Genomic DNA, 27,140 nt, shown 5'->3' with positions numbered 1-27,140 from the left:
AGTAGACAGAGTATTTTCTTCTTTCACCTTACTTTCATTCCCTGTAATCTTCTGGGTTTCTCTTCTATCCTCACTCAACCTAGCAACTCATTTCTCTATTTTTAAAATCAAAACCTTTCAGTCTTCACAAAACAATAAAGTTGGTAAATCATTGTACAAATCAGGGTGGTGCAAATAAAACATTGTATATTTACATTTGTGAATTAATATGTTTAAAAGTAGAGTACCTCAAGGCATATAAAAATCAATTCTGAGAAGAAAAGAAAATTCTCTTCCCTGGAAGCTGTTTAAAACTGTTATTTGCATCAATTCCTGAATTGCTACTGCTAAGTGGCATTAAAATATAAAATCACACTCCACAGTTTTCTCCTCTTGAGATTTACAGTTAAATGATAAGAAAAATACTTCCTGGTTAAATTGGACAGATAATGCAATACAGCTTTTATCAAACCAATAAATATGTTATAATACACAAGCCTCTGGCCCTAAGAGACTTCCTTCTTCAGGTGCTGGCAGTCTATAAATTAGCTCATTTGTAGCACAGAAAAGCTCCATAATTAGTACCTAGTTTATCATTAAAACCTTGCATTCACTGTATGATGTCACAGACTACTGAGTCTGGCTCTCATTTACACACTCAATTATTTTCTGGCATCCCAGTACAGTTGATCCCATTATTTCCTATATAATTGACCAACTTCAACAGCTGCAATTCTTCTCTTGTAAATACAGAACATATTGTAGATGACAGGATCATAGTTATCACTCTTAAAAAAATTCCACATAACATACAGTTTGAATTTGACAAAGCTTAAGATGCTTTGCCCTTCAGCCAGTAAAAGTTTGATTTAAAAAGCACTGTACAGTAATTAAATTTAAACCGCTGAATTACTTAAAGTACCACACTCATTGACTAGTAGAGCTTTTATTGCAATAGATTAGACTCATTACTTAAGAGTCTGAAAAGCAGTTGAAGATCATTTACCTCTGGTACTAGAAATTAATATACTTACTTTTGATTACAGCTGCAAATGAGACATAGAGATAGCAGTTCTGCAGATCTAGGCATACCAGATACCCCCTGAATCAGTGGAGGGCAGGAAGTGTCCTAGCTGACATGCTAGGTCCTCTTAAATCCTTCTGGCAAAACCTGGAATGCATGCTCTTAGAATGTCTTCTACCCAAACAGCTTGAAATGGCAGCCCCCTGTAGTGCAGGCATGTAAGATAATGGACAACTCAGTAAAGCACTACATCTCACATAGCCATGAGAAACCCTGAGATGTCTTCACCTATTGCTGCAAAATCATTATATCCAAGAACAAGAAGATCTGAGGAAACACCTTATTTAGCATGAAAACATCTCCAAGTCTGAAAGCCAAGAAGTCCTTTCTTACTGGCCATATCAAGAATGGTCTAAATGACCATTAATTAATCTAATGATTCATTAATCAAAGGAAAACACAGTAGCAGAAAAGACAGAACTCAACAACCTGCAACTGCACTGTGCAGGAGGGTTTAGCCCTACAAATCAAAGGGAAAAAGCAAAGTTTTGGAAATCTAACATGTTGTACTACTGTACATACACATGGGAGACAACTTTCATAGGAAGGTAGTATTCCCCCCCTCACTTCTCTTCTTTATCATGAAAATAAATAAAACTCCTTTTATATTTTTTTTCACACCTTCCTTGGAATTTAATGGACAATATCTGTTAAATTGCACTACACAGCTTTTTACTGTGGACTTAGGGTTTTGTTAATACCATTTGCAAATCAGTTATATTTGCGATGGCTTGGAATTTCAGACAATTTCAAGGATTTTTCTTTGTATTACTAGGAACAACAAAAAAACCCAATCCCAAAACACAAAAAAAAAAAAGCAACAAAGCAGTTTCCTGTTAGGAGGCAAAAAAAAAAATCTGCCTTTTGCACTTCCAGCGTGCCACTTACAAACTCTGACAGCCAGGACAGAAAAACCTGTTTATGCTCAGGCCATTTTCCTGCAGAGCAATTGTATTTTATCAAGGATAACACACTATCCAAATGTCTCCAGAAGCTTTCACAGGTAAATGCCCACCAGTACTGATGACATTTGGAAAGCTGTCTTGGGCATCTGCTGCTGTGGTTGCACTATCTGAAGCATTTTTTCCAATAAAGCCATATGATCCATGGGGAAAGGGAAAAAGAGAGAAACTGGTAAAGTCCCACCTCAAAACCTGTACACAATTTAAGTTTTGATTTGGAATTCCTGTTTTACACCATTATAGATATTTCAGGTTTTCAACAAAAGAATGAAAATAATTTAGGTCATTATGGATCTTGTGCATGAAAATCTGTACCGACCAAATTCAGGAAAACAAAATCAAGGCAAACACCACACCCCTTTCTACAGGATGCCTGCAAGGTACAAGAGCATAACAATACAACTGAGCTGCCCAGCACATCATCTTTTCCTTCAAGCCCAATATTTTATCACTTAAACTATTTTATCATTTTCCATTGTACCAATGATGACATATTTGCATTAATCCACTACAAATAAAAAATCAAACCTGCAGCAAAGCCTTACAGCAAAAGAACAATGCTTTAATCACATGGAATTACAATTTCAGTATGCTCTAACTAATGAGGAAGAAAGTGACCTTCGTGGTGGAATGCTGGGTAAAAAATAGGAAGTCTGTAGTACTCCATTTAAAAATATTTGAATATTTGTGTTCAAGACAAAAATTCAAACAAACCAATCTCAAGAGAAATGTATTCTTTAGACATGGATTGGGCAGCTAGTGAGGCTAGCCTTTGTAATCAGTGACCACAAAATGAATTCCAAGTTAGTTATGAACATACATTAGCTAAGTTCACATACGGATAAAGCTGAGGATAACAGTATGGTCCTCTATACAGAAAGATTACTTTTCAGCTTGTTGTATCACGGAGGAGAGTCAGGATCTTCTTAAATCAGGTACATTTCTAACATTAAACAGAAGAAAACTACAGTACTACAAAAGTGCTTCTGCAGCATAAATGAGGCTACTCAATTCCAAATAATCTGCTATTAACAAAATTCCATCATTATTTGTTTGCAGAACAGCTCTTGCTTGTAACCTAGGTAAGAACCTTTCAGTCTTCAAACAGAGCATCTGCATCATACCTCTCAAGACAGAATCTACTCCCAAGTCAGAATTAAGCATTAAATTAAGCTCTTAAAAACTGTCTTCACTTGGTCTTTTGATTCAACTCTAATGGATTATCTATTTAACTTAGAATTTAATCCAGTGTTACAAGTCATGACCAAAGAAAGATTATTTTAATCCAGCTATAAAAGCTTGAGCTCTTGAGTTAACACACTAGATAGATCTATTCTCAATCTTCACCTGCTCAACTATACCAGCACTGCAGGTTCTGAAGCACAGAAAATCATGGGAAGGGACTGATGAGTCCTGACTTTAGACTTTGGAAACACAAACAGCACGTTAAACCTGCATTTTCTACTCAATTTTACATCAGTTGAAAAATACACACACGTCAGGGTCTCAAACCAGCTATTTTTTTAAGCCGTGTGAACTGATGGTAGAAGGCAGGTAGGTAGATGGGTGGGAAAAGGTTGGGCCACTGAAACAGGTGAAAAAGAAAGTGGTTTCTCACTCCTTCGGCAGATGAACAGTCCAACACTTCCAATATATGTGTCTCATTTTCCCAAATTATTGTAGGCTAAACATAAAAATATTAAACTCTACAAAAGAATCTAATAGAGCTCATTATGACAGGAAATAGCATGAACTACACTGTGTCCTATACCACAATAGCAAATTCAAATCATAGCTGGGTTTTTCCTTCCCCTAATTATGAGCAGTCAAACCACAAAACCTATGTTAAGATCTTATCAGTTGAAGTTCCCTCATGGGAAAAGTTCAGAAACAGCTGTACAAAGAATCACTGCTCAGCTTCAAGTCTGAAGTACTCACAAGTTTAGAAGAATGAAATCTGTCCATTTTGACACAATATTTGGGTCTTTTCCATTACTTGAGGTATTTGTATTAGGGACTTCCTAATTAACACACTTGATACTGTTTTACTGATGTTGATATCACCAACGAAGTACAGAGACTGAATACAAACTGGTTATTTTGGCAAACTAACCCAGAGAATGTAGCTAAATTGTATGTCATGTGAACAGGTTTTATATAGATTATACATTACTGCCTCTTACTTTCCTAACAGGGCACTTGTCAGTACCCTCCATGGAAGCTGCAAAGGAAGCACTGACTATAGCTTTTCACTCAAGCTCTACAGTGCTGAAGCTAAACAAAAAACACCATTCAGAAAAAAAGTACCTTCAATGTACTTATGCTAAATTTACATTAAATGTATTTTTTTAAAATACTTTTTTTAAAATCAAAAACCCTTTGTGTTTTGCTATTGTTTTCACTAAGTGGACAAGCCTGAAAAAGCACATCTAAGAAACTAAAAAACAAGCATAGAGCATAAATATCAAACCTCTCTTCTGTGATACTAACCACAGCAGGAATAAGTGCTGATGGCATAAGCTGTATCAAATAAGCTGTGATGGAATTTAATAGGTCTACTAAGAAAAAAATTTTTGTAGACTAATTGTTTACTGGTTTGTGAATACAAATGCATTAAAACTGCAAATAAAATGTAAACATTACTTTCTTGTAGTGCTACATTTAAAACTCTTAGGAAAAGTGGTATTTTTACTTGCATATAAAAGCTAGCATATCAACAGGGTATAGGAGAACAAATGCAACTTCACAGAGCTTTTAACAAGCAAGAGCTGCTGTGTTAGTTTGAAGGGCACTTCTATGTCATGCTTCCCTGTTGCTATTTCGTTTGTATCAAAACACTTGTCATTGTACCTCTGCTAATATCAGCCCCAATTATGAATTTAATTACTCCCTTACTGGCTTTATAGTCTAACAGCTCCTTTTCAATGAAGAGTGATATATAGTAACATGCAATATTCCCTGTGGTACTTCCTCCCAGTGAAACTCCTTCCAAGAAAACTGATTACATTTAAACTCAAGGGTCTTTTCTCCAGCTGTACCATTTTGTAATATTTTACTGAAAAGCTATCCAAAAGCGAGCACCCTTTATTACAGGCCTTAAAAAGATGAGAGGTGAAGGGGACTGCTAGATCACATAACTGAGTAACTTTCCAAGTTGTTACAAGCACGCACAAGGCTTATCTGTGCCATTTTGGGCTAGATTTTAACAGCAGCAATAAACAGCAGTGCTGTAACCAGGCTGTCAGAAGCTGCCATTTCCAGCTCTGATACTGGAAGCTGTACTGTTGAAGTCATCATGCAACCTGATTTATCCTCATCCTTATCTCCAAAGAGGCCACAGTCCCTCACAAGTGAAAGTTACCACTGCAGAAGCTATTATATTTTGGTCTGCTTCCCCTGAAAAAACAACTATTATCAGTTTACCTTAGTCATGCAACATATTCTAGGGAAGGTTGCTAAGAGATTAAAGACTTAATTTTCATATATAATATTATGCACTAGTTAGTTTTAACACTGAGACAATCTTAGAGATGATAATCAGATCATTCTTTAAAGCTATGACAATATCTCAGATTTTTATACAAAATTAACTTTCAAAACACAAATCAGGTCACAGAAGAAACCTGTTTGATACAAAGCAGAGGTAGAGAGGAATTATTGGAAATGTACTGGAGTAAGATGTCAGCATTTTAGTAAACTAAAAGGCAAACAAAAAAAAAAATCCATAAAAATTCCACTAGGTACAAAAGAAGAGCAATTTCTTCCATCTGAGAAGCTATTTTGAACATTTATGACAGAATGTATTTCTCCAAGTGCTTTAGCACTGTCTTCAGAAACAGAAAGAAATTTGCTTATTAGGGCAAAAATATATTGGGGGTAATAGAACAAATATGAAGTTGCTTCCTTCTTACATAATTTCAAACATGTATCATTTGACTGTGGTACTTCTACAGCAGAATAAACACTTCAGTTCCTGGGTTTGAGAATATAATATCCCATTGTGTATGCTTCATGTTACAAAATTCATTTAACATAGATTCATTTCTAAATTCTATACCCCAAACACTGATTTTTAATCAGCTTTTTCATTATAATCCTAGCATTAAAACAGAATTTCTAATTTTTGAATGATACAGTTTCTACAAAAACAGCCCAACAACTTCATGGAATTGCATGGAAGATGGTCAACTGTTTATTGGTAGAAGTCTAATCAGTGTATGATGTGGGCTGAAAGGAAATGAAAGAACCCTGTAAAACATTAAATACTTGATAAAATAAATGAAGCCCCAAAGCCTTCAGGAATGAAGTCAAAGTTACACTTAAACAGGACAGGGAAGATGAACCTAAACTGGATCTGAAAAACATTTTTCTATAACATGCATTAGACACCAACCCTTAAACATAGGGTCTATATGAAGTGTCTATTTATCCCCTTCCATATAGCGAAGTATACAAGCACACCCCTTTATATATAGCTGACAGAACAACACCTTATTTGATTTATATTTTACCTGAGGAATTTCTGAATTGAAATGTTCTCAGAACAACTCACTTTCGGATCCTTACAAAACAGAATTTTCTTGTACAAAGCTATACTGATCTGAAGACCTTAACTGTTTTATAAAAAGGCGCTAGACTCTAACAATCCAAGAATGCTTTATGCAACCCAAGTATTGTAAAAGCTTGGTCTGGAGAATGCTACAATTCCTTCCCCAACCCCTTTCCAAAATCATTCTAGAAACTATCTAGAAAAATCTGGAAAACCGTCCTTAATAAAATTCTGTGTACTAATTTGTCTTCTAAAGGACAGGGAAAACAAGTCTACATGGAAGATTTAACACGACAGTGAACTATGACCGTTAAATATACTCCTACAGATTAGGTGTACACTCATAAATGTAATCCAAAGTAAATGTATTTATGAACTTGATAATCATCAGATTGCTTTAACTACATTTGAGAGGAGACTAATCAGGCAGAAACAAGAGTTTCTCCCCTTGACACCACTTGAAGAAAGGCAGAGCTTTCAAAGTTTGAAAAGATCAATAAGCGACAACAAAGGTGAAAACCTCAGTTTAGTTAAAATGTTGAACACAGGTACCAATCCAATGAGATATCAACACTTTAAAGGCAGTATGAAATAAGAAAATCTTACAGCAGTCCAATGCTCAGTACCTGGAACAGGACTAAACACCATTTAGCATAATCTTTGTATTCACTAAATCCAGAATTCAACAGTAGAGCAGCTGCTCAGTGCTTGCTCTGCAGAATTCAATGAACGACAAAAGGTTACCTTAATTCAATGAGATAATCAGCACACATTTACCCTCTACCAAGAGTTTTCCAACCATCTGCAAGGCGGCAGAGCTGACTGCCTATAAAACAACTGGTAACATGCTGACATGTCCTCACATCACTCATGTCAATGAAAATTTATCTCTTAGCAACAGCTAAAAGAAGCTGAACTTCCAGAAATATTTTAGATGCATCACGAGCCAACAATTTCTTCATAAGTGATTTTGATTGCTGCTGATCTCCAAACAGATGTCTACTCTAATTGGTAAAATTTATTAAATACATATCTTAAATAAGAAAAAGTCAAGTTGTCATGCCCTAAGAAAGCAATAACAATGGGAGTCATTCTAGCTGTGCACATAAAAGACAAAAGCTAACCTTATTTGAAGCTGCTGGTCTCACAGTATCAGTAACAGTGAAGTAAACATGCATGTGTTGTGGGGAAAGGAAGGAATTTGCTAGTAAGGCGGCTGTCAGAAACTGAAAGCTATGACACAAGTCCACAAAAACAAAGATAAATATTTTTGAAAAGCAAAGTAAGAGATTCAATGATAATACCACTTAGCTACTAAAACTATTATTCCCTTCCCTGTTACATGGGAGCAAATAAAAAATTTTAAGGCATTAATTTTTACAAGTAAATTCCATACAAAACCTCTGATAAAATTAGAAAGACACTTGTTTTAGCAAAACTCATTTGCATTAGCAAAACATCAAGCAAATTAAAATTTGAGCATCAGATGGAGATCAGGAAATGGAAAAAGCTTGTTCTCAGCTGTATTACAAGCTCTTCTCTAGGAAACAAGTCTTGCAGAGGTCTCTTCAAAATACATCCAAAGACAATATTGAGAAAGAAACAATATAAATCATTCAGATTCTGGTTCATGTTAGCAGATAATGAGCAGTTTTGCTTTCTTCCATCACTAATATTTTCCAGAAGATATAAAATAAAATCTGTCATTCCTAGGCTGAATAAAGCCACATTTATTTATTTGAATTCACAGTGAAAAATGAAGTATCATCCTGAATTCAGAGCAGTATAGGAAGTTGGGAACACTGAGGAAAATTCCTGCGGTGGTTTATTAATCCAAATAAAAGACTCATAGCACCCATCTCATGTTCAGATCAAAAGATTCTCACAACTCTCCACTGAAAGACTGAAAACATGCCTGCAAGAAGAGCAGCTAGTCACTGTTTTTTAAACATAGTGCACAAATTCATAAAGCAAAAACAACTGCCAATTGTCACAAAAAACTACAAATGGCAAAGCACAGAACTTTCTGAACACAAGTATCAGTAATTTCCTTCCTTAAGTGTATGGCAGACAAACACACCAAGTGACCCAAAAAGAGCAATTCTTTGAATAAGCCACAGAGCAAGTCACTGACTTCCAAGAGAGCATGAGCTCCAGTATTTTTGGATGCAGCTAAAACATACATGTACAAGCACAGCAACAGACCATCCTACAGGCACTTAGCACGTGAACCTACCCTGTGTGTGGTTTGAGTAATTTCTTAACTGATTTATCTACAAATTTCAGACCTTCAGAAAACATCTCTAATAACCAAAAGCTTGCTTTTCTAGATCAGCAGAATGCAAGCCAAGCATATAAAAATAAATACATTGTGTTTACTATACATTTTTTCAATATTAAAGCAGATTAATATTTGCAAAACAGCATTAATAAGTTATTTTGTGAAGTTCAGTTTTTACAACTGGATAAAGAGGAAAGGGAAGAGACCTAGACAGTTCAAGGCAGAGCAAAAATATTCAGATCAGAAAATACCATGTTTGTGTATAACCCCATTGTTTATTTTATTAACCTCGATGTTTATAAACTGACTGACAACCAAATACTTATTTGCAGGAGTCAATGCACGGTTCTCTTCCTCTACCATTAACAGATTCTTGATAAACTCCTACAGCAGTCATACTAGCATTCAGAGGTCAAGAGAGAAAAATTGAAGTAGGAAATGAAAACTGAGTATCTTTAAATTTGGAATAGAAGCAAGTGATACAGCAACCTTCATAAGCATAGAAATTGTTAACTAGCTACTATTAAGTTCAGTGATCATAACAGAGCTTACTTTGGTATTAAGAATCTTTGCAGGCTCAAACACGGACATTTTCATCACCTATTTAACTGTATTTTTGTATGCCTTTTCTAACCACTGCTCATTATCCACTAATCATAAGCATTTTAAAGAATTCCACACTACTTGCAAGTTAGGTATTACTCACATTTTTACCAATCAGGTTGCTCAGGACATTGCCTAGTCCAGCTCTGATCACCTCTGAGGGTGGAGATTCTATGGCCACTCCGAGTCCCAGTACCACATTTCTCCATCTTCATTTTAAAGGATTTTCTCCTTCATCTGTCTGCAATTTCTCTTAATGCAACTTATGCCAGTTACCTCTCATTACTTTGCCATCTGAAAAATTGCATTTTCCATCTTCACTATCATCACCCAACATGAAGTTCTGAAAGTGGTGCTTTAACGCATCTATGGCTATTTTATCCTGTTTTTCTCTCAACTGTTATGTGTAAATACTTCCTGCTGCCTAGGGAAGTGCTGGAATCACTGTCCCTGGAAGCATTCACAAAACATGCAGATGCAGCTCTTAGGAACATGGTTTAATGGTGAACATGGCAGTGCTAGATTAACAGTCAGACTCACTGATCTTTGAGGTGTTTTCCACCCTAAATAATTCTGTAATTGTACTTATTCATTAGTTAAGAACTGCCTGTACTCTATGTCTAAAACAAAGGTGCCACTGACATTTGTCTTTTATTGAGACAAATGCAAACACGGCTAGTTAGTGTTGCCACGGATACATGGACATTACATAAAAATTAGTTCTTAAAACTACAGTCACTCATCTGCACCATTTTGGAAAAAAACAGATGTGAAATTGAAGCCAGCTTCAAAATACCACCAGTGATGAAATAAACTCCTGGAGAGCATGTGGAAAACGTGTGGCAAATTCACCGCAGGTTAAGCTAGCTCTCTGCTTCTATTCCAAGATGAGGAAACATCAGCAATGCCTACCAGACACCTCTTCTGAGATCATACATAGCTTTTTTCCTGTGCCAGAGTCCTGTTTGTAATTAAAACCAGAAATCTCAAGCCTACACCACCTAGAACTGCATTAATTGGTAACTGCTGGACTGTACCACGATAACAAGGGGAGAAAAACGGGGCTCTGCCCCTCTAGACCCAAAAAACTTGACAAAGCAGAAATTTGTGCACATATGTAGCTAGTACTGCACTGACAAGGTGTAAGAACAGACAATTTACAAGTCTGCAGTTTCCCTCACCACACGGAATTTTCCTTATGTAACACCTTATCTACAGCACAACCCGAAGTCACAATAATCCACATAAACCTGGAACTAAGTGCAGCAGCTCTAGAGTTGCCCGTACACACATCCGTATAACAAGCCACACCCATTCATTTCAAGAAGGCTGGCTGTGCCTGCAAATTCAAAACTTTAATGTCTTTACAAAGAGCCTGAAGTAGAAAAAAAAAAACACAGAAAAATCCATGTGACACCAGTAATAATTTTCCTCAATGACGGATACAAGCAGATTGGGAAAAACAACAATAAATACAAGTAATTTTGCAACTGAAGGAAATCACACTAGTTTAAAAGTTGATTTGTCACTTACCAGGTAACCACAAAGGACAGCAGTGGATCTATCAGCTAAGTGATGCCTGATCTGACATACCATCATATTCAAAATACTACAGCCATCATCTGAGCCCTAATACTGTTATTCCAGTACACAGCAGAACTCCATCCACTTGGTTCCATAAAGTCCTAATGTCCTGGCTTGAAACAGGCCCTCAGATCATGGGTCAGTCCTTATACCCAGGCAAATACAGTACTGAACACAGAGAAGCAAGTTGCTAACAGGACCATAAATGGATTCAAAGTTGTAAAGAAAGCTTTTGAGTTTTTACCAGTTGAGCCTTTTCTTAATGCTAGCTTGAAATTCTTTCAAAAGTGAAAGTCTTTTGCCATTTCCAACTACCAAATTGGAAAACTGCAGGTAATTAGCAGTTAATCTATACCTGATATGTCTCTTGACAAAAAAAAACTTGTAAAAATAGCAAACAACTTCAACTGCAAGTTATAAAGGTTCTTCATCATGTTTTACAATAAAGTTACTGCAACAATAAAAATTGTTATCACATTTCAACTGACACTCAAAAAATACCTAAGAGTCAAGACCATCACTACTGTTGAACACTGAAGAGCAAAGACTCTTTGAACAGATAAGAAAACAGCACTGAGAAAATATGCTAGGTAGCTCTCCTTATATCTAAGGCAGCCTTGTGGTGTTTCTGTTTTAGAAGGAATCTTGATGAAGGAGATATCCACGCATTAACTAGTCAAAGAAAAATTAGTCTGGAAGGAAAATGCAAAGAATAAAACTTCTAACCATAGTTTAGGAATCCAATGGCACTCCCAGTTAAGACAGAAGAATTCACAGAAAATAGCATAGATGAATAAACACCAATAGAACTGCTGGAACTACAAAGGATTTCTAACTCACTGCTGTCAGTTTCAATACAGGACTCATCATAAAACACCACACCAACTAATTTTGAAGGGAAACAAACAAAACATCAAATTTTAGCAAGCCTTACAATTAAACAGCTTGCAGTATAAGGTTTGGAATGACTCCTTGCAATAAACAAGAACTATGTGCGCATCATGCAGAACTATGCTTAGAATATCTAGCTTGGGGGAAGAAAAGGATGAGTAGAGTCTTCATTACAGATCTATAGGCTACTGAAAATATGATGCTATTTGCAGAAACTAATTCACATCAGGAATTGAAAAATTAACATCTAGCCTACCTTATGAAGGAATAGATTGATCTAATTCAGGAAATAGCAGTATTTAACTTACTTTCCACCATACAGTTCAAGAAAACTTTCACAAATAAGCTTCTTGGGTTGCTCCAAATGTGAATGGTAAAAAAAACAAACAAACAAACAAACAGAAAAGCCCCCAAGATATAGCCACCTATACAGTGGTATGAGCTGCTTTCCCAAAATATGGGATGATGAAAATTTTCCACTTCAATTTCTGGTAAGCTACAGTATCTCAAATGTTAAATGGATCTATTTCTAAGTGCTCCCTTGGCTTATGCAAAAAATTGGTACTTTTAGCATTTCAGAAGCTACAGGGACAAGCAAAAAACAAAACAAAAACAAAACCCACCAACAACAATATGCCCCCACAAAAAAAAAAAATCCTAACAGCAAAACAAAAAAACAAACCAAAACCAAACCAAAAAAACACACCCCAAAATACAAGAGCAGCAGAACCCAACAGTCATCCCAAAACTTCCAGGACCAGGTCTCAGATCTACACACAGTTAAGGTGCAGGTCACCCTTCCAAGAAATAAAGCTAACTTTTAAATTAAAATGAGCACAAACATGAGATTTAGTGTTTGCCAAGTAATGCCATCATTCCTCAGTTTTTTATCAACATGAAGATATTATGAGGAGAGAAACAATGGCTGCATCTGAAGACAACAGTATTTCATGGACTGACGAAGTCCAAACCTAGATTTTTCTTTTATTTCCCTGTGTATAGTCTCTTCAGCTGTAGCACTGCAGACACTCTACAAACTTCCCCATCACCGTATTTTGGTGCTCAGACTCACCTTCAGAAGCCTAGACACCACCTAAAGGCAGCTCCCAAAGTTTGGCATTATAAATATCCCCTTATGTGTAAATCTGCAAGATACATTGTGCATTCCTTTCTGTCTCCCTTTTGTTTCTGCACAGTGGAAAGTCTAGAGGACAGAGGCAACAAGAAATCTCAACCAACGCTGTCTTGCTGCCTACCCACAGGAAGGCAGGAAGCTTAAAAACTGAGCAAGGAGGAGCCTGAATGCCAAAAAAGCAATTCGCTATAGATTGGCCCCTTGCCTGAAAGACAGAAGGAGGAACACCCAGTGTCTGCACTGGCACAAGTTACATACCAGAAAACTGAAATTCAACCCATGCCAAGTTACACTTTGAAAAGCTAAATGTATGTAGGCCAGTGAAAACAAAATTAGATAGGAGCTCAGGGTAAGAAAAATTAATAAAACAAGCTTGGTTTTGCATGAAAGTCAGCTTAGAAAGACAAACTGAAAGTGAAAGAGGGATTAGTAAATTTTTTCATGCCAAGAATCAGATTAAAATCACAGTTGCTGAGCTGTTCAAGAGAGCATTGAGGAGAACCAACATCAAGCCACTTCAATTTGAACATCTTTGAAGTTTAAGTACTAATTATTCTGAGCATAACAAAGATTAAACTGCTGAGATACACTAGGTATTCCCACAACCCTCTGATAATGTTACAATGGCCACTCCCTCTTCACCTTTAAAAGCTGGATTTCGCCTTTTAAATTATGTCTAAAAATAAGCAAATAAAGAGCTGCCTACAGCCTACAAATATCTGTTTCTTTGAGTTTATAGTCACAGCACTTGTGCTCAGGAGATGGCTAACTCCCAAGACTTACTAGGTTTCATGGAGCTCCCAAACTGCAGAACCTTCCTAGTGCTTGTCCAAATGACAAGGAAAACAGAGAAAATATCAGCAACATTGCTATTCTACAACTGTCACCATTAAAGATAAATTAAACAACCTTCTTAAAACTAACCATAAGTTTTAAATACCACTTTGCATTTCTAGAAGCACATTTTAATGCTTCAAAGGCTTATTGAAAAGCTAAGTATCACTCAATTTTCCTCTCTCTTCACACCCTTCGCTACTATGTAACCAGTTTTTACACTGCATTTTCTGGTTAACATATTCATACAGCCCTTTTCAGAAAATGCTTGGTGAGAAAAGGTGTGAAGCAAAAGGGAGGGTATCTATGCAAGATACTCTTGAGCATAAGGAAGAGCACATAAGAGCAGTTAAATTGTTTAAATATGCACTGCAACATAGTGAAGTGCACAAGATCAAACTGCTGCACAACAAAATGAATTATTTTTCTGCTTTCTTGTGTGTGTGTGGTTTATTGGGCTTTTTTGTTTCTTTATTTGAGGAAGATTTTTTTCTGCGTTGCTTTCTTTCGGGACATAAAGACACTGCAAGTCTTCATCCTAAAGGATACCACTGTTTTCAGTCTTCCTTCACTCTTAAGGCAGCTCCACTTCTGGCTGGATATGCTCCTTCATGCACCCAGTTAATACTAAATTAGGCATCTTCTGAAGTGCATTGATCCAAGTCACCTGTCCAGACACACCAAGTGAGCATTTGCCTCAATGTAACCACCAGAATACTTCAGATAACTGAAAAGTCCTTCACATAATATACACTACTCATAATACTTACAATATACCACCTAGACACCATACAGCTGTCTAAAGCTACTGACCTTCCAACAGGATCTCTTTCCATGAACCTTGTACTTGCATCTCCATTCAGAGATGGAAAAGCAACCCTCGACACACACTAGGGAATGGAAAAGGATTGAGTAAGGGAAGATTTAAAGAGCTGCACTGCATGTTTTCTCTTGCGGCAATTCAAGAGTTGATACAACTTTGCCCAAATCCGGAAGAGTCAGGATAACACTTGAAACACCATTTTTACACAAATGCTTTCTTGCAGGCCTACAGATAACAGGAGGAAACACGGCTGATGTTTTGCTGTAACTAAATGGAGCTAATGAAGCAAGAGAACTGTATCTAGCTGAATTGGACCACTCAGTTAATAGGGACAAGAAAAGCATCTCCATATCATCACCACTAAGACAAATGTTTAGCACTCCCAGCTCCCTGTACCAAGTATTTCATAGAATGCAAACCACTCAACACTTCTGTTACATAGTCAAGGCTCCAGGTCTGCAAAACTAAATTCATTGACACTGCATTTCAACAGTATTTATCTTCTCAGTGCACTACATACTCAGACACTTCAGGTGGGTGATTGAAGAGAGCAAACAAAAACAGAAATCCCAAAACCAAACAACCAAAAAACCCCCAAACAAGCCACTAACAACCCACACAAAACGCAACCATCTTGCCCCACACCGGCCATATTGTATCTCTTTTGATCACCTTTCACTCACTCAGGAAGAAAGGTTCAGAGTCTGCATTTGGTACTATGAGTGTGAATGTTCAGACTGACAAAGAGACATCTCTAAAGGACTTCTATGTCACATCCTCATGAGATGTTAATTATGAATTAAAGAAAGAAAAATAATCAAAATTACTCAAATTTCCACAGTCATCAAAACAGATTTCTGTGCATCCCTACATTTGTTCTTTTCCTCCAGAAAAGTCAACAAAAGACATACTAGAATGTCACCTCTAGTATTAGGAAAAAAAAAAAAATCAAAACAAATATATAAAATTAGCCACCCCAACAAAAATTATCTCTTACTTGTGCTAGCTATAGAAAGAGCCAAAGTAACTTTAAAATACGCCAACCTTGTCAAATATTAGCCATTCCCAAGAGATGCCAGTTGGATACTTTCATTGTATTAATTTCAATAAATAATCTTGACGTGCCCCATACTGTCACTTAAATGCTTCCAATAAAAATAGCCTAATAGTTTTCTTGCAATGTCATCCTGCTTATACACGAATTAACATCAATTTCAAATGAAGATGTAGTCACATCCCAGTAACATGGACAACTTAAGTACACTTACTTTCAGAAACGTCCTCGAAGAATTTAAAGCCACACATAGTGAAGAACAGTAAAAATCCTGTATTTAAAACAAGTCTCTATATATTTGCTCAGTAACCTCAGTAACTTAGCACAACTAAGCAGTACACTACACTAACATGGAACTACTGATTCACCAACCTCACATCAAAACTATTTTTGTCAGGAAAAACCGTATGCCAGTTTTTAAACACGCAAGTCACACTGCTAATTTTGAGGCACCCAAATGAAAGCTTATTTCTTGCCAAAGCACTTGCTAGAGAACAGATTTGTTTGGCTAACTTCTAGAAGACAGATTTATCCTTATACCAGTATTTTAGTATGGCAGTAATGGCTTTTTCAGCACCATGACCCAACCAACATTCCTTGCAAAGGCTGCCAGTCCCAGTAGGTAAGTTAATATGGGAGATTTTTGTTTTCACAAAATTCATGTTACTTGGGTTGCTCAGTACTCCAGCCCTCAAATTTTTCATGTCATTACAGTAGAAACTCAAAGTACTTAGACAGCTTTATCACTACAAGTAATTAAATGTTTATAGTGTACAACTACACTAGTAATTGCACAGTATGCAGCACTTTTGAATTTCCATTCTGATTATAGAGCATGAAGCTCCATGCATCCCTCAAATATCCGAGAAGTCCAATTTGACAGAAATAGATATCCATATATAAATGCAATCGTATTTAATGTATATTTAGAGAAGCTCACAGTAATGAAGCTTCAACTACTCACCTCTGACAGTTCCCCAAACTGTTCCTGAAGACCTCACAAAATAATTCCAACACAAACATTTTCTACTCTGCACCCTCCAGCATCTCACCATCAAAGGAAAAAGACCACTGAAAACAATCATGCAGCTTCTAGGTGACACTGCTAGCAGCTCTACAATAGCAAAGCTGTCTGAACTACTCCATGTCTAAAACAACTGCCATCAAACTAGACCAGCCAGAAGAGAAAAACAAAAACAAAGAGAGAACCAAACCATCAACTTACAAATATTTTAAGTAAGCCAATTTTACTGTAACAGGTAACTTTCTTTCCCCCAAATACACTGAAAATTCCAAACACACTTCACCATACTAAATGGGAAATGATCAAAGACTGCCTGCAGACATGTCTTTGACACTATCCTTTCATAAACAAAAAACTAATTGATAGCCCTTTCTCCCTCAAGGCTGAAACTCTGTGAACAATTAACTTCAAAACAAGACTCAAGTAATAGCAAAAATAAACCCCTGTAGGGAGTGCAACACAAGTAAAACAGAAGGAGGATCCTGCAGTTTAGCTCAAATTGTCACTCTAACACCTTCACTTCTGTTCCTAGAACATTTACATCAATTCCAGTTTCTATTAACTATCATTTTAAAGCTCACTATCCACATACAAATATCATTAAAAAATAATAATTCCAACTGCCTTAAACATGATGAGTCCTACCTGTGGCATCTCAGGCCATCAAACCACAAGAAAATCAGTATATCCTGGCAGAAGTTGAAGGTAAAAGGCCACAGTCAAATCACACTGCAGATTTCAACTACACCAGTCTGTCAGGCAAGACAGAACAATCTCACACCTACAACAGAGCATACAGCTGTACTCTTCCCTGCTGCTCTGTTCATCTATTTAAAATTCACAAAGCAAACTATCCAGTACAGAACGGAAGGACATAGGGAGCCAAGTAAAATTCATTTACCAGAACTGATTCTGCATAAATCTGGGACATGCATCCCCACTCATAAACATTTAAACGGGTAAATAAAGCACGAGAAGAATCATTACTTTTGTATTAGGTAAATAAACAAAGGATAACAAGAATAGCTTTTCATTACCACAATAGCTCTCATTTTTCAGACTTACCTGGTCTTTTTCATGGGGTAATAGGCTGACAGGTGGAAGTGAAGCTGGGAAGGTGCTGGAGTATTTTGGAGCTCCTTTGCTTTCCAAACTGCCATAATTCACTCTATACTGAGGACCATCCTTTAGTAACCTCCCATTGTTCACAGCACGTTTGGCCCCCAGCCGCAACCTCTGCTGAAAGGCAGGATTGTTGAAAATACTTGCTAGGTCATTTTGACTTCTCAAATACTTCTCTATGTTTTTCAGGGAGGAGCCATTAGGTTCTTGAAGCCCTTCAATTGCTCTTCTCAAGAGTTTATTCCAATCCACATTACGAAGCTCATTACAAGCTCCTCTAGATCCCTTAACAGATTTAGGAATAGTGCCAGGTTTAACACATGAAAACCGTCCAGGATTATCTGGGTCCTTGTAAGATGCAAGACCTTTGTTAGTGACTTTAAGAATAGAACCATCTTGAACGCTAAGTTCCAACTGTTCTGAAACAGTCTTCTTATCTAATCCATGGGAAGCACAAACAGCATGACATATTCTCTCTTCAGAAGGCCTTTGCTTTTGCTTTTTAACTTTTTGTATAGCTTCCAGAATCCACTCCGTATAAAGAGGGTTGGCAAGTTTTACCATGGTTGACCAGTAATTGTTTCCAGCCAAGAGTTACCCATAGAGGTTCCTCCTTATCCTTTTAGCAGATCTTTCAGAGGTTGTTCACACCTCAAACACAAATGAAAGGATTCCACACGCTGCTTGGACACATGTCAAAAATATCCACCCTGAGGAGCCAGAAAAAGCAGAGAAATACCTGCCGACTGAAACTTTCCAATTATGTTACTGTTACTGGAACTTAGAAGAGGTTCATCCGCGATGCCACTGGTACCTCCTTAAAAGAAAGTTTGTTGCAACCTTTAAAAAGAAAAAACAAGAGCAAGGGAGAGAATACAGTTAATGCTGAAGTATTAAAAATTAAAAACAAATTCAGACATACATTCATACTATAGATGCTGCAGTATAAAGAAAATTTGAGATATGAAACATTTGTCAGTTCCCACCCAACATCAAACAAGCCATCATAAAATCCTTCTGCTTCTCATAACAGTCAGTGGCTTTAGTTTTTCTAAATTCTACCACCCCAACACTTAACCTACTACTGACCTGCTGGACAATTTCCATTCAGTCAGGGATCTGAAAACACTCTCTAAAACAAACTGCCTACAAATCTTTTCTTCATGGATTATACATGCACTAGAAAACCCAAAAAAACGGAAAACCAAACCCCAACCAATGAAAGATAAATTGTAACCACTGCCGATTCTTAAACCAGCCTGTCTCTAAGTGCCCTGTCGTGTTGATTACACAACTCAAAAACCGAAATCAAAAATATCAGAACCAAGTTATAAGTATTACATCCTTCATTAGTATTTAGGTACCCTACAAAACCAAAAGGTACCACAAAATTCTAATTTTAAGGAGTGCAGTGCAGAGGCATTTTTGATACAAACCGTTAGGAGCAGAAATGAAAACAAAGTAACAAGAGACATTTTCACATAATTAGGTTGTCAGCACAAAGACGTATAAAGAGGTCACATTGAAAAATGTTTTATTGACTCACAGTTTAAGAATTATTATTTTTTTTTTTACTTATTATGGAATACATCACTCCAATAGAAAATTCAGTGGCTACAAAAACTCATTTAAGAAACCTGAAAGAACATCTTGATGAGGAGTTTATTCATTCTGGGAACATATATAAAAAAATAAAACAGTTTAAAAGTCTCACAAATTTAACTTAGACAGGAGTTGCATAATGAATAGACAAACATATCTGAAGTATTAGTTCTTTCTGCCATGAATTGTGAGAACTTTTGAAGGCATTAACAGAATTGCATAATTACTTCAAATCAAAGGAAAACAAAAAACAGGAGAAAAAAATTCATTCTCAATATATGGGTTATATTGTAAAGTAGAAGATTCACCTGTTTCACAGCAAAAATTTAAAATTAGTTAATATGCGAGTACCTTTATAAAGCTATGGCAAGAAGCCTACAAATAACAAAATCATCTATGATTACACAAGTCCCGGACCTCATTTTTTATTCATTTATTCTAGCCATCCTGCATTTAAATAATGTTCAAAAACTTGAGTAAATTATAACTAGAAAAAAACCTGAACTGATACAGTAATCTGAATTATTTTCAACTTCTTAAAAAGATTCCTCTGCAACTACAAAGACAAAGAGTATAACAACACATACTTTTGGTCCTATACTTTTTTCTTCTTCTTCTACCCTCAAAAATGTCTTTAAAATGTCATGGTTCATACATTATTATACCTACACAACAGGATTAGTAAGAAAAGAACAGCTGGTTACCGGTAAGTATAAAATTTTTCTGTACCCAAATAGTCAATATTAATCAATTCTTTTTATGAATCTGTCCTTCTCAAACCTGATCAAAGCTTAAACAACTTCAGATTTATAAATATGAAAATTCAAATAACTGCCAGACTGAAAAAGACACATTCCTGATGCAAATGCAGGGCCTGAATGCATAACTGGCTCACATACTGAACCCTATTGATCTACACAGATTGGATCCTGTTTCTTGCTTCCAGACCTTACTCATGGAAACTGTGTTTGATAACAGTTCTGTGTATTTCAAGTATCTGTAAGCAAACAATAACTTGTTCGGTAAACAGACCTTTTTTATTTACTCCAGCTAGCAAAAGCCATTCTTTCCCTTAACAGAATTGTTTATACTCACTGTTTTCAGATAATTCCAAAATAACACTGTAGCTACAAAATGCAGACAAATATAGGGAAGGGAAGAGTTCCCATGGTATTATAAATCCTACAAATTCTTGCACAAATCTGACACTGAAAATACAATAACACAGCAAAGCAGAACCTTATATATAGTGGAGGATCACTCACATTTTGACTATTTCATACACTCTTTCTATAGATTTGGAAGTCCTCCATAGCTACATATAAAGCCCCAGATTCCTAGAAAGCTACTTTTAAAGTTATTTAGTTAGGCTGTTCCACTGTAAGTCTTCATTAAGATAGTTACGACTTAATTAAATGCTGAACACTGCATTTGCTGAGTCAGACATACTTGTATGAGTTTTACATCCACTGCGGTATTGATGTATTAAATTTCATACAGGCAACCACATCACTTCCATTAAATTCCAGAACACACAGTACAGGGTCTGTTCCAAGCTCCTGGACACTGATGAACATTTCAGTTTAAATGCTATAACATGTGGGTTACAGGAATTTTTATTGGCCAATGACTGTGGCAAAAGGTTAGCATAAACCTGTATCTTCATATAAAGTCTACTGCTTGGTACAGGAATTTCACAGCCATATACATTCAGAACTACATTTTTACTTATTTACTTAAAACTCGTTACGTGTAATACAACCTCCCGCATGCTAGCACCTACTAAATCAACACCAGTGGAGTGGATCAGCAGAAACAGTTTCCAACACACTGGACAGGATATTTCAGGAGGAAAAATCGAGACCTCTTACATACACACCTTCCAACAGCATCCAAGTTCATTCTGCCTTAGGGAACCATACAAAGTGCATCCAACCAATAATTTTCAATTGTTTTGCCACAACTTAGAGTCTCCCTTACCCTGGCAGTTGCAGTGCATGTGAACTTGAAGTGCAGCCCCCTGACCTCCATGACTGCTATGCCAAGGTCTACCACACTCTACAGTCAGAATAACTTATTACTAACAAACGTCTTTCCCAGCAAATCAACTCGGGTGAGTGATCCTGGAGCTATAAATTAAGGAGATCTTTCAGACACCAAGACGGACTGACCTGAGATTGGCAATACAAAAATACACACACTTACACACAGTGTGATTAGGTAAAGACAAAACAAATTGCTTCAGAAACAATCATTCAAGATTCAACATAAAAGGACACTCAGAAATACAAAGTTACATTCAGGTTTCTAAGTTTAGAAAGCAATTCTATTAAAAGCACAAATAGGTGGTCATACATCATTTAATATAAAAAGTGTGATGATTACCCAAATAGATTTTGAGGAAATACCATTTTAAAGCAGTGATTATAAATTAGTCTATTTAGGCACTCATGCCTACTTATTAATCTTCCTCCCCTTGTAATTAACTAACTTTTAATCAAGCCCTCAGCAGCACTCATTCAATCACAAAACAGATTTTCCATACTGTTAAATGCACAGGACAACTTCCAAAGTTTTCTAGCAATAGCCACAGCGTTTTTCTATGTAATTTGTCATATTTCAGCTTCTACACTCTGTGGTATCTTATTTTGAAAATAAAAGCATTTGAGACAGTTTGACTGTACTGTGTTACTGACGAAATCTATTAACAAGTCTGCCACTGAAGAGTTGCAGAACAGAAGCATTAGAGGGTAGAGTATAACCCATTACCTCCAAAACACAAGAAAACTATCTCTAGTCAAGGCTTGTCCCTTTACCTACATAATAAATTATCAGATAAATACAAAGAAGTTGCAAAATTTCAGCTTGGGATTTAGAATGAATGCAAATATGCCTTTATAAAGGCACACACCTATTGCACAGCTGATTATAATTAAAGAAGGCAGTGACTGAACACTTCAATTTCAGGTGTCATCAGTAATCCTATAATCCTCTAATAAGGTGGTTTTTAGACTGAACTAGTACCTGGAATTGCTTCCAAGTGATCCAGATTGTGAAAACAAGCTGTGTAGCCAACAGCAACAAAAAAAGCTATGCTTCTGTCCAGAACCAAAACTAAAAGCTACTACACAAAGATCACAACATAGAATCCAAAGGATTTTTTAAAAAAAATTAATTAAAAGTTTGCTTTGGCTTTCATAAATGTAAATGCAGTTAAACTTTTAAAAACTGAGGTTAACACAGCTACAGAAAACAGGAACTAAAAGAAAGCGGGGAGAAGAGGACGCATCTGGGGGAGATGACAGCAACTTGTGCAACCTGCCGGTGACCTGTGAAGCACAATCTCATTCTGCTCCCTCCTACCTGCTCTGCACGCAGTCAGGAGAAGCAGCAGCAGGCCAGCTCTCTGCTGCAGCATCAGGGTCAGGTAAGGATTGCAGCAGAGGAGGAGGAAGAAGAGAAGACTGCCATTGCATTCCATTTTTGCCATTTTTCTTTGCTACAAGCCATTACTCAGAATGCTGTAGCTAATCAACTCTGTTTTCTACCCCCATCTCAAATAATGATGCAAAACAGACAAGATAGTTGTTTTGCAAAATACATGGACCTACATGGAGATGAGGAGAAAGCAGATCGTGGTAAGGACTCTCCCTTCATGCATATCCCTTTAAAAATTACTCAGGTCATGAAGCCCGCTATTGTATTATTCTTTACACAACATACGGTTTCCAATAATAGCAAGAAAGGGCAATGTCACATCTACATTCTTTAACAAGACAGATGTGCAGACACTACAGTAACTTTAAAACGACACCAAAGACTTGGGGGGTGTGGAAAGAAGAGTGGCACATGTGAACCGAACTGATGGAAGTGCTTGTGCCCCGAGATACCCCACAAGCTTCTTTGAGATCATATGCTTAAAATGATTTCACAACACGACAGCAGCAAGCGCCACCAAACAGCATCAGCACAACATGACACCAGCAAAATCACCCAAATTCACCTTTCCAACCTTCTCCTGTGGAAGTTCTGAGCACTTAAAAATGCAGTACTAGAGAACAGCAGGAAATATGGAAAGGTAATATTCACTGCCAAGAGTTCACCTGGAAAAAGGGTTCCACTGAAAACATTTCTTCTCTGGATAGTGGTTTTCAGCTGCAGGGGTGGGTATTCATCTGCTCATGCCAGAGGGGGTTATTTTCAAGGCTCAGTGTCAAGAGTACGAGAGGTGAGGTCCGGGCAAAGAACACACAATGCGAACATCACTTCCAAAACGTGGCACTGCCAGGCTGGACTATTCCCCTCCCCAACTTACTTAAGGTTTTTGCAGTACTAACCCAGCCAGGGAGATGTGCAACGCCTAGAACCTCGGGCCAAGGCATTGTTGCATTTGACAGGGGCCGAGCCGGGGCTGGCTCCGCGCCCTGCCCGCCCTGCTCCGGGATTTGCCATTCCCGAGGCAGGAACCCCCAGCCCGCAGGCTCTGCGCCCCGGGGCACGGCGACCCGCGGCCGGGGCAGCCCAAGGGGACGGGGCCGTGCGCGCACCCGCACCGCGGGGCGCCGGGCGGGGCCGGGGGCGGCGGCCGCGCGTCCCCCGCGGGAGGCAGGTGAGCCCCCCCGGTACCACTCACCTCCGCGGGGGGAGGAGCCTCCTCCGGGCGCCGCAGCGGCTCCCCCTGCTGCCGGCTCTTCCGCCGCTCCCGCCGCCGGGCCGCGCCGGGCCGCCTGCCCCGCTCCGCGCTGCCCGCGGCCGCCCCGCTGCCGCCGCGCGCGGCTCGGCGCACCTACGCCGCCATTTTGTCTCGCCCTGTTGTACTTAACGTGAATCCGACATGACACTGATTACAGCCCAATGGAGGCTCATTAAAACCTTACCTACCCCGCGCCCCGCCCACCGCCGCCCGCCATTGGCCCGCGCCGCGCACGCCGCTGCGCGCTCACGGGCCGGGGGGCGCTGTCCGTCACCCGCCCACACCGGCCCCGGCCCGCCCGGCAACCGGACCGGCGCTCCTATTGGCGGGCGCCGCCCGTCAATCAAGCGGCGCGCCCCTTCCCTGCGCGATCGGCACCGCCCACCCGCGGGAGGGGGCGGGGCCGGCGGCTGACACTGGCCGCCGCCGCCGCCACACACTCGCGCGCCCCGCCCACCCGCCCGCCTCGCCTCTGGGCCTCGGGCGCTCGCGATTGGCCACCCGCGGCGAGCGGAGGCGGGACTTCTCGCAATCCCGCCCTCCCGTTGGCTGCCGCTGCCGCCCGTCCGGCACCCCCCACCCCCCCCCGGCCTCCCCAGCCCCCCGCCGCCGCCCCACCCGCTCCCTCCCGAAGTTTGTTCGGGAGCGCGAGCGCTGCCGAGACACCGGCGAAGCCGCCTGAACCAGCTCGGCAGGGCGGGCGGGCGGGCGCGCGACACACACTAATGAGCAGCCTTAAATATTGAGCGTCACGCGCGTGCCTCGGAGCCTGGCACTCGCCCGGGCGGGCGAGATGGAACAGCATGCTCCCAGCATAACCCTCCCAAGGTGCCTGGCACTGGCAGCCGCTTATCGCGCACACACACACCCCGCACCGCCGAGGGAGGGAGGAGGGGGTGGGAACGGGGACGACGACAATGACTCCCAGCTCTGCAGCCACATGCAGGTCCCTGCAAGTTTCGCCATGCGAAGCGCAGGGACTTCTCTGTCACCCCGTCTGCGAAGGAACAATCGCCGCCTCAGAAAGACAGGGTGGGAACGTGCAACACAAAAACCTCAGCCATCCCCTGCTTCCCTCCGCCACTCCATTCCCCCTCTCCCCACCCCATCCAACCCAGCCATCACCTCCTGCTGCTGCTCCCCCTCCCCTGCGGAACGCAGAGCGTTGCAATGCATTTACCCAGCGCAAGTGTCTGCAAACACGTGCATCAGCCTCCGACGCTAAAGGAAAAAAAGTACCCAGCCTAGTGACAAGCCCCCTGCGCTGGGAGAGGGGAGGGAAAGGGGGTTATTATGGCAAATTGCAGCCTGTCACCCAATGCAAAACAAACCCCATCGCATGCTCCCTATTATCCCCCGCATAAACTCCTGGGAATCTAACCTCCGATGCAGGTTCCCCCCTTTGCTTGCAATGACCTCCTTTCTCTGCCCGTGTGTGTTTCTGCAGCAGCGGTTCCTGCGGAATGTGCTGCCCCTGAAACGCGATCGCGGCTCCTCTCTCTCTCTCGCTCGCTCGCTCTCTCCGCTCTGTCTCTCGCTCGCCCGCTCGCTCTCTCTCCTGGCTGCAAGCAGAGCCAGGAACACAACAACAACACAGCCTCCCCCCACCCCCTTCCCCAAACACATACACACTGAAGAGACCCAGCCAGGAGAGCCAGACGAGCCGGGGAGGGGGTGGAGGGAATCCCCAGCCAGCGGATTGATTGCACCAGTTACCTTCCCTAAGCCCCTCCGCGAGAGGGGAAAAAAGAAGATGAATACAGAGAGAATACCTTGTCTCCCCTCCTCCTCCTCCGCGGGGCTCCTCTTCTCACTCCAAAATACTAAAAGGTGGACGGGCAGATCAGACACACGCGTTCGGCTCCCGGCGGGGGAGGGGAGCCACGCGAGCAATTATCATTAATTTAGAAATTAAAACAGAAACCCACCCCAGACCTCCAGCCTCCCCGGTGCGGGCGGACGCAGATTGCGAGGACTGGTGCTAAGACACAGGACCTGATAACAGCTAATTGAAAGGTTAATCTACATAGGCTGTGACAGAAGAGGTCCCTCCCCACTTTTTTTATCTGCTGTTGGCAAGTGGGAAATTGGGCTCCCCCCACCTTTTCTCCCAAAAAAAAAAAAAAGAAAAAAGGAAAAAAAAAAAAAAAGGAAAAAAAAAAAAGGGGGGGGGGGGGGTGTGGGAGAAAGGCGATAAAGTTTGGGGGGCGGCGCGTCCCTGGGCGGGAAGGCGGCTGCGGGGAAGTGGCCACCGGCGCCTCCCGGGGGCCCTCAGCCGCCCTCGGGGGGTCGCGCTGGGCTTCCCGTCCTACTTGGGGCGATTGGAAGTGCCTCGATGGAAGCACCCCTCAGGCAGCCTTTGGGCCTTGAACGCTCCCCCGGGCCGGGGAAGAGGGCTGTGCTTGAGCCTACCATCATTAGTCTGAGGGGTGGAAGCAGCGTGAACAAATCACAGATGTTGTCCTCCCAATGAGTTTGTACATGTAACAAGATGTTACGAGGAATATATTTTAAAGAACGAGGTGATAACACGCACGGACTTAAAGCTCGGCTTTCTCCACGCTGCCTTGACCGGTGCTGCCAAAGGCTTCTCACCATGGTGAAGTTTTCAGAAATCACAGAATAGGCTGAATTGGAAGGGACCCATCAGAACCATCGAGTCCTGTTCCTGGGTTTTAATACTCCTTGTGATGGTTTTCTCACCTATGGCCAGCAAACAGCACTTTTCAGCCAAACATCACTTTTCACCGTGGCATGACAAAAAAATACCATGGGGTAAGTCCCATAGGATACCACACAAGGGACAGAAAGACATTCGACCTACCTGAGCATCCACTCAAGCAGGCACAACTAGATATTCCCCATCTTCCCAAGCTTGAAACATGACTGTTCCAGGGCTCTCCTCAACAGCCTCTTTTCC

General features: G+C 40.0%; 1 protein-coding gene across 18 annotated transcripts in view; it reads right to left on the bottom strand.

Annotated features, from left to right (window-relative positions):
* The window catches only part of KAT6B (lysine acetyltransferase 6B), a 109,506-nt gene extending 82,862 nt beyond the window's left edge, over positions 1-26,644 (bottom strand). For 2 of the 18 annotated variants that reach the window (XM_023929395.2, XM_086901117.1), the window contains exons 1-2: positions 26,149-26,258; positions 17,869-18,765 (exon numbers count right to left, since the gene is read on the bottom strand). In XM_023929395.2, coding sequence (XP_023785163.2) covers positions 17,869-18,489 — 621 coding nt within the window. In that variant the 5' untranslated portion in view covers positions 18,490-18,765; positions 26,149-26,258. Of the gene's footprint in view, positions 1-17,868; positions 18,766-23,842; positions 24,102-24,160; positions 24,512-25,345; positions 25,543-25,601 lie in introns of those variants that run through there. The other 16 variants (XM_086901114.1, XM_086901125.1, XM_023929393.2 and 13 more) reach the window with 14 other exon arrangements.
* Positions 26,645-27,140: the final 496 nt, after the last annotated feature.

The sequence above is a fragment of the Cyanistes caeruleus genome, chromosome 8 (assembly GCF_971803275.1).
Source record: "Cyanistes caeruleus chromosome 8, bCyaCae1.hap1.1, whole genome shotgun sequence".
NCBI classification, from domain to species: domain Eukaryota; kingdom Metazoa; phylum Chordata; class Aves; order Passeriformes; family Paridae; genus Cyanistes; species Cyanistes caeruleus.
Note: the sequence above shows the minus strand (reverse complement) of the source record. Positions and strands in the feature narration are given on the sequence as shown.